We start from the raw sequence: 16,699 nt of genomic DNA on the forward strand, positions 1-16,699 counted from the left end.
TGGAATAACAAGGGAACTGTCAGGTATAGTGGACCCCAGCACAGGGAAAAGAGGTTTGGTGGGATTTGCTTACTACTGCATCTGAAGAAGACAGCAGGGTTAGCAAGACCCACCATCCCCAGGAGTGTTTCCAGTACTGAGGCTTTCCCACAACAGTCCAAGCACAGCCTCAAGAGTTCTGCAAACCACAATGCACCTTCCTAAGGAGGCTCCATCCTTGGTGGACCATATATACAGGACAGACATCCCATGCCTGCATAGTTCCTGCCCAGCCCCAGGTACATTGGCATCTGAACACTAGAAGTGATTAGTGTTGTGCCTTTCTGGCCATCTCTGCCCATCTTTTTCCTAGAAGTCGGGACAGGGAGCAGGGATCCCAGGCTAACATGCACTGAGCCTGCACTGTCCACAGCAGCTTTGACAAACTTTTGCCGAACCCTGTCTACCTGCCACCCTCTGCTCCACACTCTGTTCCTGGGACTTCCTGGCATGTAGGGTACATAAATTCATTTCTGCCCTCTTGAGAGGCCCTGACCCCAAGGTCTCCTTCCTGAGCCACCGCCTTCACACTTAGGACAGGACCTTTGGGTTCCCACCCCTAAGGTTCCCAGCACAGCTCCCAATTGTCTTAGGCCCATTAGGATCTTGACCTTCTCATTAGTCCAACAAATTTTACATTCCAAAGACTGTCAAAAGACGAGGTCAGCATATTCTGGGGTCACTGCTAGGCTAGAGGAGAATTGTGCAGGGGGTCTTTCCCTAGCTTTGAGCCCCTCATCTCCAGCCGTCTGTCTCATCCAGCATAGCTACTAACTGAGCTGAACTCAACCAAGTCGAAAGGACTGGGCAAAAAGCAGGTGAAACAACTGCCTCCCTAAGCGGGGCGGGGCGGGGCGGGGCGGGGCGCAGAGGGTGCCGCCTCCAAGGGGCAATTAGGGGGTAGAGGAGGGAGGGAGAAAAGAGAAGAGGCGGAGGAGGAAGGATGAATGGGAGGCCATCAAGGGAAATGAAGGGGTAAGGGGGCGGGGGGGGGGGGAGAAGGGGGTGGAGGGAATAAGTAGGAGAGGCCGGGAGACCCGTCCCGCTGGCGCGTTCCTCCCGATCTGTGGCTCGGCCCTTCAGCACGCGCGTGAGGGGCGGGGCGGTGGCCATTGAGTGGAGCTGCCATTGTGCCCGCGCTGCGAGTGGCGACACGCTCGAAGTCCGCTCCCTGGTGACGCCTGAAAGCTCTTTTGACCGGCAGCTCACCTGCAGAGCCGGCTCTATAGAGCCTCTGAACGCGCAGCAGCTGCCAGGGGCCGCGGGCCGGGCACCTAGGGGGACAAAGAATGGGGGCCGGGCCCTTTGAATGAGAGGCCACTTGGAAGCAGCAGGCATGTGCCAAGCCTCAGACTAGGGAAGAAAAGTGCCCTTGGTGTGTCTCAGCAGTGAAGGGGACCCTTTCTCAGCCGCTGCGCCCTCATGTGCATGACAAAAGCCCGGGCGCGAGAGCTTGGCAATCGCGAGCCCGCGGGGCTCTACTGCAGGCATCCTGTATCCTAGGCACTCGCTTCCCTTCACCCTGGGCCTCCACACCCTGGTAGGAAAGCCAGGAAGAACCTGAGCCAGATCCATCTTGCCGAGCAGCCCTGGGTCGGACCCTCCAAGGTGGCAAGATCTGAAGGACCAATGTTTTCAGCTGTAAAGATTTGGGTTAGTCTTTTGGGCCGTCCCGGGGGCCATATAGCTGCTATAGCCCAACTCCAATAGGCATCTGCCATGGCTATCCAAAGTTTCATGCCACTACTGTCTCCTTCAGGACAAAGCAAAACTTTGTTTTCACCCAGGAAAGGCTCCTGCTTCCATTCTTGTCCGTTGCTCCCACTCACTGGCCTCATCTATCCCTAGGCAGTCACAACATGCAAGCCTGCAGGAATCTCTCCTCTTCAGGTAATCCTTGACCACACCACACCTCTTGCACGGTTTTATTTGCTATCTTCACCAAACAGCTTTTAAGGGAGGTCTCCCACTCTGCTGTTTCTTCCTCACTTTCTGCTGTCCTTGAAGTCAAGGAACTTGCCCCGAGGCCTCTGTAGAGAGCAGATGAGCCTCACTTGGCCACACAATCACCTTTCCCTTTGGTCTGGCTTCATGGGCTGGCCAGCGTGGCATAGGCAAGGTACCTGCCTTTCATTCAGCTCTTATCTGAATAATTCCAACTTGGCCATTCCTAGAAGTTCAGGCTATGGCCCTAGAGGCCACCATATCCTTGTTTTCTTTTTGTTTTTGTTTTTGTTTTGATTTGTTTTTCAAGACAGCATTTCTCTGTGTAGCCCTGTCTTAGAACTCACCCTGTAGACCAGATCATCTTGGAATTCGAAGATCTGCCTGCTTCTACCTCCCAAATGCTAGGATTAAGAGTATGTCACTATGCCTAGTGATGTCCTTGTTTTCAATACAAGACTTGTGTTCAATTTGATCATCCTGTTGATGCTGACTGCTCAGCTAAAGATAACTAGAGAGGCCTCTGCCTTGTGATTTGGGCTCAGCCTCGGCCAAGCTAGAGCTGCCTTTTGCATTCAATCCTACTCCAGTTGAAGTAGGCAAGGCTGGCCATTTGCCTGTCAGCAGGCATACTGTGCATCAAACCTGTGTGCTGGAGCCCCAGATCCCATGGGGCCTAGTGTCTGCAGGGATCAAAAGTCAGGTTCTGAGCAGCTAAATCCACTGTGTGTGGCCTCCCAGTGCCTGCAGGGATGGGGCTGGGCTGCTGACAGGATTAAGCCGGATTACAAGTTCCCAGTGGGCTGAGTCCTCTCTGCATTGGCTGACCCAGACTGCTGGGTTCTGGAGTGTAGGAAGAAGGCTAAGGCGACTGTTTGTAACCCAGTGGCCCTGGCTTTTCTGCACACCTTAACTCCCTGTCCAGGTCCAAGAAAGGAAGAGATGGGCAGGGTCTTAATGGTCACATCATACCCAACTGATTGTATTTTTTCTTTATCTCTTTCCACATAGGGTCTCGCTTTGTGTCTCAGGTTAGCCTACAACTCGCAATCCTCCTGAGTGCTGGGATCATTGGCAAGGATCACATTCAGCCTTCTTTGTAAGCTTTCTACTTACAAAGTGCATTCTACAGCTAAGCATGATAGTGCATACCTGAAAAGCTAGCACTTAAGTTGAGGCAGGAGGATAGCCTCAAGGTCAAGGCCAGTATAGGCTATATGAGACTGTCTCAAAACAGCAAACAAACAAACCAAGATGTGCTCCTCTCCATTCCACAGCTCAGTACCTTCACAGGGTGAGACTATGTAACACCCATGATGCTCACTCCACTCCTTAAATCCTGATACAACTGACATTTACACTGGACCTAGCTGGTGCTGGGCCTGGGGTTTGCCTTGTGACCAAGCCAGTGCAGGGCTTGGGACACAGAGAGGCCCAGGGTGGCAGGGGTCCATACACAGACACTTCTTCCAACTCCAGTTGCAAACACAGGCTGGATTGAACCTGCAACCTTCCCTGAAGGAGAGGGCTTGTTTCCTACCAATCTTGCCCAAGGCCTAAACTTAGGTGGACAACTCACTCTGTTCAGAGCGCCCAGACAGCCCTAACTTCTTAGCATATAATATCCACTTGAGGCTACTGATTAGGGAAGAAAGTGCTCTTTCCTCCGGATGGAGAAGGAAACAGTCCACTCTGCAGGGAATGAAAATGCCCAGAGTGAAGGTTGTTTGTATTTAAACTAGGGGTCTGAAGCATCAGTGTGCCAGTGTGAGAACCCAGCTAGGAGGAATGCCCCTGTACTTGACTGATGTCCCCTTCTTCCCACAGTTAAATACCTTTGAAGAGGCTGTTCTCTGATCCTGAGGGAGTGTGTGGGACCCAAGGGATCCACCAACAGGGACCAGAGGAGAGGCTTGGCACATGCACCACCCTTAGTCCAGTTTTCCTGAGGCCAGTACCAGTCAGCATTTCAGTCCTGAGGCCTTTCTCTGGGTTTGCAGGCCTCTTCATTTACTGATTCCAGTTCTCCTGGGCTTTAGGAAACTCCAGGAATGAGATTCTAATGTTTTAGCTCTCAACTCCAGGTCCTAGGAGAGAACAGCCAGACACCCTGTTCTACATGAAGATCTCCCACACTTTTGGTAGCTCCCCCGTACCAAAGCTCCCAAGAGCTGCTGAGCACAGGTCACCAATCTTCAAACCTGGGCAGCAATGGGGTTGATGGACAGGGGCTGGAGGTGAGAGGGGCAAGAAGCAGATTGCCCTCTGTTCACTTCCTCCATGACTGTTTGGGGCTTGGGGCTGACTGCTATGACCTCTATATTAGTATATGCAACCCAGTGAGTCAGTCTGAAAAATGAGAAAAATGGACACAAAAATGTTGGACACTTTACTTTCTAACTCAGCAATCTGTTAACCTACTGGATCCTCTAATTTGACTGTGGTTCAGAAACACGTGCAGCAAGGCAAAACCACCTGATTTCGGGTCTGAGAGATATCGGGGGGCTTGTCGTTTTTGTCCAAGTAGAGTTAGGATGGCCAGTGTCTTCTGGGGCCTTTGGGCAGGGCTGAACAAGCAGATGCCACCTCTGGGTATCCACACCCAGGAGCTAAATTAAGGCCAGCACCGAATGGGGCAGGCGGGAGAACTGCGCTGCGGTCTAATTTGAGTTTTAAGCTTGGAATCCTGGGTCCCCTCCCACTTAAGAGTCCGCTTGGGGTCTTTCTGCTAGAGGCAAAGCCTGGTCGCCATCCCTGCAAGGATATGCTGGGGCCCTGGGGACAAAGGAGATCAATTCCGGGGTCTCCCAGCAGCCAAGTGACGCCGCGGTCCTTTAAACGATTTTCACAGCCGGGGAAGCCAATTGTATTTTCCAGCTCATTAAGCGGCGCACAAAGAGCCTGGCGGCCGGCGGCTCGGATTCCCCAGGTCCCACCCCGCCAGAGACGGCCGTGCTTTGTCCGTGCAGTGTACCGCCTGTTTATCCAGGCCCTTTGAACACTGCCCTGCGCGGCGGGGCCGCCTGGGAGAATCCTACTGGACCCGGAACAATGAGCCTGCAGCCGCCGGGCAGTGATTAAAGGGGCCGGACGCTCACAACATCTGGCCGCCGCTGGGGGCGCGGCCGTCAGCACCTCGGGACAAAAACTCGGTTACAGATGCCAAGAAATGGCAGGGTGCAGTGGCCACAGGGACTCTCTGCGCGGCTGGAAGTGGAGCCAGGATCTTAGGGCGTGCTGGCTGGTGGAGCTGCCTGTGGGAGGGACAAGCACTGTCCATCCCCATTACCACCACCGAGTAACTTAGCCGGGCTGGCGGAGTGGGGGGGAGGGGCGGGGTGGAGGGAGCAGGCTCATGAAGACAAGATGGGCTGGGGAGCTCCCTTGACAGTGAGAAGGTTGAATGGTGGAAGAGCGTTCTCTAACCCCTGTTCACCCCATTCTGAGCTGTCCTAAAGGCACCTCTCACCCACATGTTGGTGAGGCAAGGGAAGGACCCACAGGAATGAGGAGAACGGGATATCTCCCCCTCAAGAGGCCTGCTCCCATCCTCACTTCTCAAGACAACTGGCTGACCACCAGCACACTTAACCCACAGGACCAACCAACCTCTACCAGGATGCTACAGACATTTCTTCTCTGGTCTGCAGCCTGAGAGAGCTCATACCCATCTGGCTGTAGGTTTTGATGCCCAGCACACCTGAATACACAGTACTCCTCTGTGCACTGGTGGAATATTTGAGGTAGTCCTTTGTGGTCCCCATGATCTTGCTCCTGAGATTCAAGGAGTCAGGAATAGGGTAGAGTTAAGACCAGCTTGGTGGCTACTGGCTATGAGAACTTTGGGGGTCCAGGAATGGGAGGAGATGTGCTGTCTCTCGCATGGTGTGTGTGTGTGTGTGTGTGTGTGTGTGTGTGTGTGTGTGTGTGTGTGTGTGCTCCTCCTTCCCATCACTCTGAAAGGCAACACTGCTTCTCCCCAGGTGAGGGATCTCCTTTTGGTACCACTCTGCAGGGATGTCCTAGCCTGTTGCCCTAGTCCCAGCCCCAGAGTTTAGGAGTGCAGGGCTGTCACCTATTATGACCACAAATATGTTCTTGCTTCTGTTTTTCAAGCACTGATCTTTTTTTTGAAATGCCTCAAAAAACTTCTCTTTGGGCTTACAGACCCAAGAGTAATCTTGGTAATTTTTTGCATCACCTGTGTGTTGGGGGCTGGCCAACAAGAGTTAAATAATCCGAAGATACCTAGAGTAGACGCTGGAGCCCAACTGATCTGTTGTGGAATATTATTTTAACTATGTAAAGATGTGTTACATTTGTTTGTGCTGCATTTGTTTAATTAGGTAAAGATGGGTTACTGTTTCACCTTACCTGTCTAAGGCACCTGATTGGTCTAATAAAAAGCTGAATGGCCAATAGGTAGGCAGAAGAAGGATAGGTGGGGCTGGTGGACAGAGAGAATAAACAAGAGAAGAAGAAAAAAGAGGGAGAGAATGAGAGAGAAAGAGAGGGACACACCCGAGGCCAGAAGCCAAGCAGCCACCAGCCAGCCATGGAGACAACAGGAAAGAAAGGTATACGGAAAGAAAGGTAAAAAGCCCCAAGGCAAAACATAGATGAAAAGAAACAGGTTAAGTTATAAGAAGCAAGCATAAGATAAAGCCGAGCATTTATAACTAATATTAAGTCTCTGTGTCATGATTTGGGAGCTGGTTGGTGGCCCAAAAGAGAAGCCCACTACACTGGCCCATGGTGGAATGGAGGAGAACCTGGGCAGATGGACACACAGACCTGCCTTCACAGAAGGTCGAGCCACAGGGCACAAGAAAAACTGCCCAAGCTGCACCACTAGCTGGCTCCAGGCACTAGATGGGGAGGTCAACCATCCCATCCTAAAGTCTTGAGGGACTCATCACACCTGCTGAGCTGGTAGTGTGTGATCCACCCCTCACCCCCACACACCAGGAAGACGGGAACAAATGTCTATTTGCACTAAAAAGGGGGTCACAGGCAGACCAAGAGACCTATTCCAATCTAGAGTTACAAGAGAAGGGGTGTAAGGGGCTACTCCCAGGAGTGGGGGTGAATCAAAGGGAGCTGCGTCGCTGCAAAGCCCAACCCAGTACAGATGAGAACTCACAAAAGCTGCATTTCTGGAGCCCTCTGCACAGCCTGCAGCAGCTTTGACCCTGGAAGAGTTTCCTCTCCCCGACAAGTAGTACTGTTAATGTGACCATAAGGAATGTGGCCACACTGAATAAATCCCCTGTCTCTGCTTTCCACTATTACTTCTCTCTTGGCTTGTTGGAGAAGAGTGGTCAAGTCTAGTTCGTTGGAGCTTCCAGGACCTAGGTTTTGACCCTAAAAAGGCTCATTTACCAAATCTGTGGCACTACCGGGAGGTTGTATGTAGTGGGTAGGTAGCTGTTCTAGCTTTGACCTTGAAGCACCACCCCTAGTGAGGTAGCCGGTAACTGTTACATCTGCCTATGACCTTGAAGTACATGACCCTGGGGTTTTGCTGGTCAGGACCCTTAAGACCTGGGATGCACTGCACGTAAGAAGCTCTCTTTTCTCTTCCTTGTGGTATTGGATGCTGAGATCTTGGACCAGGCAAATCAGTGTGGGTTATAGCTCAGCTTTCCCAGGCCCTACGATAAATCTCCCATGGTAGTGGATTAACCCTCAAATAAATTCCTTGCTCATTAAATAGACCCGTGGATTTCTTGCATTAGTTGTACAGTCTTTGTAGGAGATGGGTGTAGGTGGACGTGTGTCCTTGAAGAAGGTGTCTTGACTTGACCACCACCTCACTTTGCTTCCAGCTGCCACAAAGTGAGCAGCTTTGTTCCACCACATGCTCCCCACCATAATGTTCCCACAGGCTCAGAAATAACAGGGCCAAGTGACCATGGACTGAAGGTTTGGAAGCCCTAGCTTAGGTATTTTATCCTAATATCAGAAAGCTGAGTAAGTTTGTGGGGAAAAGTTCTTCCCACAATGCTTCCCAAGTCTAGCTGGGGCCGAGAGGTTATAGACAGAGGGCCAGGCCTCAGTCAGAGAACTGACTCTGGTCAAGCACTGTGGCAGCCCTGCCTGAGAAATCTTAAAAAGCAGACCCAAAAGGACCAACATGCTTCCAAATGATGTGACTGCCCCAGAACAGAACTCAAGAATACGGAGCTGGTTGTGGTGGCACACACATTTGATCCCAACACAGGTAAAAATGGGGCGGGAGTGTCTGGCAGTTCAAGGCCAGCCTGGTCTACATAGCAAGTTCTAGGCCAGCTGACATGATTTGGAAAAGAATGGCCTCCATAGGTTCATGTATTTGAATACTTAGTCATCAGGGGGTGGCACTATTTGAGAAGAATCAGGAGGCATGGCCTTGTTGGAGGAAGAATGTCACTGGGGCATGGACTTTGAGGTCTCAAAGGCCCATGTCAGACCCAGTCTCTCTCTCTCTCTCTCTCTCTCTCTCTCTCTCTCTCTCTCTCTCTCTCTCTCTTTCCTCCCCCTTCCCCCGCCTTCTCTTTCAGGATGTAGCTCATAGCTACTTCTCCAGCACCATGCCTGCCTGCTGCCATGTTCCCTGCCATGATGATAATGGACTAAAGCCCCTAAAACTTTAAGCAATTAATTGCTTTCCTGTATAAGAGTTCCCTTGATCATGGTGTCTCATCAGAGCAATAGAACAGTGACTAAGACACCAGCCAAGGCTGCACACAGAGATTTTTGTCTCAAACAAACAAACAAAGAATATAGACCAGACCTGAGAGTACAATGTAAAGGCTGATGCTGCCGTATAACATTTACAATGTGCTTCTACTTTTTTCCCTATAGAATGTGTTTAAACCACAAAAAAGCAAAAGATTAAGAAAAAATTGCCTGGCAGTGGTGGCACATGCTTTTAATCTCAGCACTCAGGAGGCAGAGGCAGTGGATCTCTGAGTTCGAGGCCAGCCTGGTCTACAGAGCAAGCTCCAGGACAGGTACCAAAACTACACAGAGAAACCCTGTCTCGAAAAAAAAACTTTATAAAATAAACTGAAATATTTTTAAAGAAAGAAAACAATGTGGGGGCTGGCAAGATGGCTCCGTTGGTAAAAGCACTTGCCTCAAAAGCCTGACAAAACTGGATCCCTGGCATGTATATAAAGGTGAGAATAAAGAACTGACTCCACAAAGTTGTCCTCTGACCTCCACCCCTGTTCCCCGGCAAAGGCATGTCCTCAATCATACACACAATAGTAATAAACTAAGTTTATTTTTAAAAGTCAATGAGAAATTGGTCACGGTGATTCATGCCTTTAATCCAAGAACTTTAGAGGCAAAGGCAGGTAGGTGGAGCTCCATGAGTTTAAGGCCAGCACAGCCTACATAAAGAGATCGGTGTCTCAAAAAACCAAACATGCAACAGTGGCACAATTTTTATAGGAATAATCAAACACTTTTTGATTGAATTTAAGGTCTACTCCATCAGATGGAACCGACCCATGATACTGTTAAAGTGGTTAAGAACCTGAGACTGGATACATCATATGCTTAGGGGGAAACCTACTATTACTATTCTGCTAAAGGAACTTGCAACAGGAGCTGGAGATAGCTCAGTGGTTAAGAGCGCTGACTGCTCTTCCAGAGGACTCAGGTTCAATTCCCAGCACCCACATGGCACCTCATAACTGTCTGTAACTCCAAGATCTGACACCCTCACACAGACATCTATTCAGGCAAAACACCAATGCACATAAATTAAAAAATTTTAAAAGGAACATACAACAAAGTGACTCCTAATGACATATTGCTACACCCATAGAGCAGAGCATCACTCAGCCCACATCAGAGCATTTTCTTCTTCCAGTACATGTTAATTAACAAGGAGATCCAAAATTAGGCAATGTGCAGAGAGAGCTTTTGGAGCACTTAGCCTTAAATGGGATGTCTTTATCAAATCCCTCCTCTCAAGGCTCAGGGATCTATACAGAAGAGGAGGCAGAAAGACTGTAGGAGCCAGAAGTGGTGGATGGCTCCAAAGAAACAGTGTCTTCCAGACGTGACCAGACTGATACAAATATGAACTCACAGAGACTCTGACAGCATGCACGAGGCCTGTACAGATTCAAATCAGACAAAATCCCTAGCCTTCTCCAACGGAGTATACATAACTGGATTTATCTACCGCACTCCAAAGCATGCCTCATGTCCAGGAGTAGATGCCAACACAAAATGGGCTCCACGGTTTTTGTGCTATTTTTGTTTTGTTTTGGCATTTTTTTCTCTTACTGATTTTCTTTTTTTAAAGTTTGTTTTGACTTTTTGTTTTTGTTACTTTGTTGTTTTTCCTGTTTTGTTTTTGTTTTTGTTTTGAAAAAAAAAGAACAAGGGGGTTGGGAAGCTCTGGAAGGAGTCGCGGGGGGAGAATATGATCAAATGAATTATATGGAAAAATAGGAAATAAATAAATAACAAATAAATATAAACAGTAAATTCTGCTTTTATGCCCTAGCATAAAATCAGACTCGATTTCCTAAATCAATTTCCAATATTATTCTAAAATCCAAGCCCGGTTTTCTTCCTTCAGAAAGAGGCTGCGGCTCCAGTTGGCTCTGCGGTGAGGTTTGGGGATAAGAATCACCAGCAGCGACAGACTCTATCTGGCCTCAGCCGCACCCTTCCCGAGCCCAAAGAATCCTCAGCTGATGCTTTTGAGAGCCGATCGAACAGGTTCCCACCCTGCTTGTCCCGGTCAGAGAAAGACTGCATCACTGGAGACCCTCTCTAGAGACCTTTCATGAATCTGCGTCAGCGATTCAGCCGGACAAATACAGGGCACCCAGAGGACGATCATGCACCCGGCATCTAGTTAAGGACTCTCAGCTTTGAGCAGCCTGAGGCGCTTGCATCCTGAGCTGCATCTTAGCTGCATCTAAGACTAGTAAGAGGTCTTTCTCCACCACCTTCCCTTGACCTCTGCCTTCGGGATCGGAGACATGTCTCTCCAGCCGATTACTGGCCCAAGCTGGGACGCAAGCGCAGCCCTCGAAGTTTCTAATGGCCTGGAAAATGTGTGGAGACTCCAGAAGCCTTAAGAGAGACCCGAGACTAAAGACACCACAATTCGACCTCAAAGGATCAGAAAGCAGAATCTTGTTGGTCTCATTCGAACGCTATGACTAAAATAGTCGTGAGCCAGTTTCTCAGCAAGAAAAGCAGCCGGTCAACACACCATTGTAGGAGGCGCGAGCTCAAAATTGCTCTCTGTCTAAGCGCTTAGGCTCGAGATCCGAGCAAGGTCAAGAACTGATGCCTAGACGGTGGCTACACCGTACGCGCCCGCGCGCTGTCCGTTCCTCCGCTCCAGGAGGCTGAGGCCATCTCTTCGTCGGTGCCTGGGTTCCCCCTCAGCCTTTCCCGCAGGAGGAGCTCGATAAGCGCCCCCACAGACGGCAGTAGGTCCTGAAAACCTGATGTGGGTGCGACAATGCCACCCCAGGTCTCGGGGCACTCAGTTCCCAGGCAGCGGCCCCGCCCTTCTCTGTCGGTCCCGCCCCCGAAAGCAGTGAATCCAACCCGCACTGAGGCCCGCACATCGACTGAAACGACCATTGGGTAGCGGCTCATGAAAGCGGAGCCACCTTTTTATAGGGTGCGGAGGGGCCCGAGAGCCACCGAGTCCAGGGTCCTGGCAAAACAAGCCGCCGCTACGTCCCGCGAGTACCAGCCGGGCGGGTAGCCCTGCACCCGCCATCCCATGCATGGCCCGGGCGACACTCGACATGAACACGGAGGGGCTCGGAACACGCGGCGGGGGCCACGTAGGGCATGGACCACTCCCCTTCAGCGTCGAGTCACTGCTGGAGGCAGAGCGCGTACGGGGCTCCGACCCTGGGGAGCTAGGGGAGGAGAGGCCGCCGGGTGCCTCGAAGCCCGGAGCATGGCCCCCACCGGTCACGCACACGTGCCCCCCACGTAAGTGCTCAGTGCCCGGGTCCCAGGCCCTGAAAAGCGTGCGCGCATTCAAGGCAAGGAAGTCTGGGGGCAATGCTCGCTGTGGCTCCGAACTTAATTACTAGCCACTAACCCGCCCAGCCACAAATTGGTACAAATTGGTGATGGGATAACTGGTGATGGGAGCCCGACATTGTGCACAGGCCCAACAGCCACGTCCACGTCTCTTCCTGGGCGAGGTCCACAGCCCAGGACAGACACCCCTAATGCTTTTCCACTCCTTGTCGCTCACGCTTTTGCACCCCTTACCGACTTTGCGTATGCTCGCGACAGCTAACTAGTCTGCATATAGCCCTGATCTCTACTCATCCTGCTATTGCAGCCGCCTCCCGCCCCAGCTTCGCTCTTTTTCCAAGTGGGCAGTCTCCAGTTTCCTTGGGGTGCGGGGTCACGGATTGGGAGAGTCTAGAGCGCCTCCCCTCCACTTCCCTGCCCCCTTGCTTTGCTTATCCACGTGGCTTTGGGGACCTCGCTCCTCTGAGCGGAGTGGTCACGGAGCACCAACCTTCCTTTGTAGGGGATGGGACAGTGTCGGGATAGGGGTATGCAGCTAGGGTTTGAGCGCTCGCCCTGTACTTCTCTTTCCTTTCAGGTGCCCCCAGCCCCCCACCCTGCACCCTCCGCAAACACAAAAACAACCGCAAGCCACGGACGCCCTTCACCACTGCGCAGCTGCTGGCGCTTGAGCGCAAGTTTCACCAGAAGCAGTACTTGTCCATTGCTGAGCGCGCCGAGTTCTCCAGCAGTTTGAGCCTCACTGAGACTCAAGTCAAGATCTGGTTTCAGAACCGCCGAGCCAAGGCCAAGCGGCTGCAGGAGGCTGAGCTGGAGAAGCTGAAGCTGGCAGCCAAGCCACTACTGCCGGCGCTTGCCCTGCCGTTTCCGCTGGGCACCCAGCTGCACAGCTCCGCGGCCTCTTTCGGCGGCGGCGCGGTTCCTGGCGTCCTCGCTGGGCCGGTCGCGGCTTATGGCATGTACTACCTGTCTTAGCCCATGGAACCAAGTTCTAGCCTCTGGGGTTCAGGCCTGCGCCACAGCTCCGCCCGCCGCTGATGCTCCTGGTAATTTCTGACCTTTAGGTATCCCTTTCATTTTTAGTTTTTCGTTTTTTACTGTTCATACGATGTTATATTTGATGACTGGAACCTCTTTGCAGGCATCTTACAAATATTTTAAACCTTCCTAAAATCATGTTCACACCAATCTGTTTTCTGACAGTAAAGGGCTTCATACAGTCCTTGAAATGGATAAAAGTAGATCTTCCTACTTCGTACAAAGCAGCACCAAGGACTTTAGAGAGGCTCTTTTGGACTGGCATAATAATTCCATAAAAAGAAATTAAAATAAAAATGTAGTAGGATTGCTAGGAAGAAACTTAGAAATTACTATCACTCTAACTAGATGTGGTACGTTTTACCCCATTGTTATTTTTTTAGATTATACACCGTTACTTTTTTTTTTTTGTTTTCGAGACAGGGTTTCTCTGTGTAGCTTTGCACCTTTCCTGGAACTCACTTTGTAGACCAGGCTGGCCTCGAACTCACAGAGATCCACCTGGCTCTGCCTCCCGAGTGCTGGGATTAAAGGCGTGCGCCACCACCGCCCGGCTATACACCAGTTACTTTTTAGAGTATACACGGTTGAAGGAGCCGGAGGCAAACGCTGCATGGGTGGGAGCGTGGGGAAGGTGATATGCCCCTGGCACCAAGCACCAAAATAAGGGTGGTGGCTGGGGCAGCCCCTGCTGGGCTTCAAGACTGGAGGGCTGTAGCTGTCACGCTGAAGGCAGCGGCCCGCAGGGACCAAGCCCTAGCCTCTTGGGTGCCCAACCAATGAAGAGAAGAGACTGAAGGTTGAGAGCCTTACTGTGGGCGCGGTAGGAGGCGGGGCTTGAGAAGGTCCCAAAGGACTTGCTGTGAGTACCAGAGGCCCCTGTAATCCAGATGCGCCTTAGAAAAGCGGTGGACTTGTTTAGGAATCCGGACCCCTACCTTTATTTGAGGAACGAAAAAAGAACATCTGCGCTGTCCTGTCCCATTCTCCCTGTAGGATTCTCAAGCCTGTCAAGACAGACTGAAGCCCTTTGGGTACCTGTCAACGGCACTGGTAAAGCCTGTGGCTGTTTCCACAGTAAGCTTCCGCCACAACCTCGAGATTTAAGTCTGGAGTGTGCTGAGGGCTCACAAAGGTCCCCTGGAGTCTCAGCCCCGCCATGAACAAGCCCCTTCTTCCAGATGCTGCCTTAGAGCTGAAGAGGAAGAACTGGGCTGCAGAAGTGTGCTTGCTGTGTGTTCATGAGGACCTCCCAGTGATGGCCCTGGGTTAGGATATTCTGGTTGGGAGGAAGGGGAAGACTGGGCTGTCTGTGCTCAGCAGCCTAAGCCAAAACAACTGCTCCAGGGAAACCGCTGTCCTGGTCACTGCTCCATCTGCTCCAAATAAAACAGAAGAGATGATATTGCATGGAATTGCCTATTGATACCCACCGACATTCCTCAGCCCTGTGTCTCTTGGAAAATGGAAACCAGATAGGTTGTTGTTTTGTTTTGAGACAGAATCTCACCATGTAGCCTTAACTGGCCTGGGGCTTGCTATTCCCCAAGGATGGCCTTAGACTCAGAAAGGTCCACTTGCCTCTGCCTCCCAAGTGTTGGGATTAAAGGCGTACACCACCATGCCCAGCCATGTGATTTTTTTTTTTAAGTCAAATGGCTCAGTTGTAGGGGTGTCAGATGCAGAGAGTAAAGAACAGTTGCAAGGGAGAGTGGCTGTGTCTCAGGAGCGTGTACAGATCGATCCCTCAGCCCAGGCTGTTTTAACTTCAGCCCAGTCCTACCGCTGCTCTCAAGAGGTCGGACCCTCTCCTGGTGTGCAAATGCCGATGTGCAGAGAGCCTGGGGGAAGGGTCCTGAGATTTCACAAGCAAGTCTGCTCCTTGGAAAGCAGACCTGGAACTACTTGTGTAGCTCAGGCTAGCTTTAGACTCAAAGCAATCCTATCTCACCCCGCTGAGTCTTGGGATTACAGACATGAGCCACCACACCCAGGCAAGCAGCTGCCTCTTAGATCCCTCCATCATTGCTTCAGTTCTGCTCTCAGATCTGAGGTACTGAGTGGCACTTGGGCACAATCACGTACAGCCACGGCCAGTGCATGGACAATCCCGAAATGACAGGAAAATGAAAATCAAATGTTAATTTCAGGAAAGCGGGTGTGTGCCACCCTACCACTTCACAGTGGATCTAGATCTGTGTGGCACATCTCTATCTGCTGTGCAAGAGCATGTGATGGCACGAGCCACCAAAGGCTGAGCAAAAAATCTGCTGTTCAGCTGACTGGCCAGCTTGCTAGTTTGCCTCTCTGACCCAAAATACCCAGCCAGGCATATTCTCCCCAGATCCTTTCACTGAGCCAGTCCAATTATGTGTCTGGTTCTGAGAGTCCTCCCCCTGAGGGTGGGCATGGCTCTGGTGGTCTAGCAGGTAGGATGTATCCATACCTTCACATCATCCAGCAGGTGTTCTTCCTGTCGTCCAGCAGTGTTTGCTTTTGGGACAAGGCTGAGGCACACTCACACTTTTCTGGAGAGCTGACTACCAGCCTTCTTACAGAACTCAGACCCCTTCTGGTCCCAGCCAGGACCTGATGCTGCACATACTCACTGATCTAATCCTGAATTCAAATAGTATGACTTTGAGTTCAAGGTCTTTATTTTTATTTTTTTTTTTTTTTTGGTTTTTCGAGACAGGGTTTCTCTGTGTAGCTTTGCGCCTTTCCTGGAACTCACTTGGTAGCCCAGGCTGGCCTCGAACTCACAGAGATCCGCCTGGCTCTGCCTCCCGAGTGCTGGGATTAAAGGCGTGCGCCACCACCGCCCGGCTGAGTTCAAGGTCTTTAAAGGCCAAAAGTGGCCCAAAGCCAGTTGTGAAAGGATTTCCTTATTGTAACAATGCAGATCTTTGGGCCTCTGCCATTCAGCATCATATGGACAGACTGCTGAATCCCAGAGTCCATGGCTTCTAGTCTAAGCCCTTTCAGCTGCCAATTCTGGACCACTGAGGGTGGACTTGGAGACCTGGCCCTGCCCTTGGGAACTTGTATCAGGGAGGCCACTGGACAAAGTGACCTAAAAGCTGTTGAGGGTGAACCATGCCTCTCTGGGCTTGAAGCAGGCAAAACAAGAAATAGAGAAGTAATGAAATGGTGTGGACTGCAGATGACCTTGGGCAGAGCGTAGGTACAGAGGTCTGGACTGTGACTTACTCATCGAGTATATGTGTCTCATCTTTCCCATTAGAGTGATCTGATGTGTTGGATGGGTATGGGAGGTCAGAGTATTGCCTGAGCTCTGGGAAACACCCCTGGGGCCTTTAAGGTCAGGATCGCCCCAGGGAGGGAACCAGGGCTCGTGCACCTACTAGCTTCCAAATGGAGCTGGGGTTGGCCACCCATATCAGCTTTGGCCCCTCTGCATCTCGGGGACTGGTCTAGGGTCTCCAGCATAGCGACCTGAGGGCATAGGTACTGTGCTGTGGACCACGCAAGGTGGAGCCTGGTCAGTCCCGTTGGTGTTTCTAGAAGGGACTCTTTAGACATGACTAGTCGACCCTGGATGATGTAAGAGATCTGGAGGGCAGCATCTCCTCCTGGGGATTTCTGCACAGCTGATACACAATAGGTGGACAAGGTCATAGGGCGGGCATTA

At 51.2% G+C, this 16,699-nt stretch overlaps 1 protein-coding gene across 2 annotated transcripts; it reads left to right on the top strand.

Annotated features, from left to right (window-relative positions):
* Positions 1-11,669: 11,669 nt before the first annotated feature.
* On the top strand, positions 11,670-13,350 carry LOC128094585 (homeobox protein MSX-3). 2 transcript variants are annotated; one of them, XM_052713030.1, is made up of 2 exons: positions 11,670-11,955; positions 12,587-13,350. In XM_052713030.1, the coding sequence occupies exons 1-2, from the start codon at positions 11,742-11,744 to the stop codon at positions 12,982-12,984; spliced, it is 612 nt and encodes a 203-aa protein (XP_052568990.1). In that variant the 5' UTR covers positions 11,670-11,741; the 3' UTR covers positions 12,985-13,350. The 2 variants fall into 2 exon arrangements, with proteins under 2 accessions (XP_052568990.1, XP_052568991.1); XM_052713031.1 differs by having other exon boundaries at positions 11,670-12,029; positions 12,587-12,859.
* The last annotated feature ends 3,349 nt before the right edge of the window (positions 13,351-16,699 follow it).

The sequence above is a fragment of the Peromyscus californicus genome, unplaced genomic scaffold (genome assembly GCF_007827085.1).
Source record: "Peromyscus californicus insignis strain IS unplaced genomic scaffold, ASM782708v3 Scaffold_4__1_contigs__length_199733344, whole genome shotgun sequence".
NCBI lineage: Eukaryota > Metazoa > Chordata > Mammalia > Rodentia > Cricetidae > Peromyscus > Peromyscus californicus.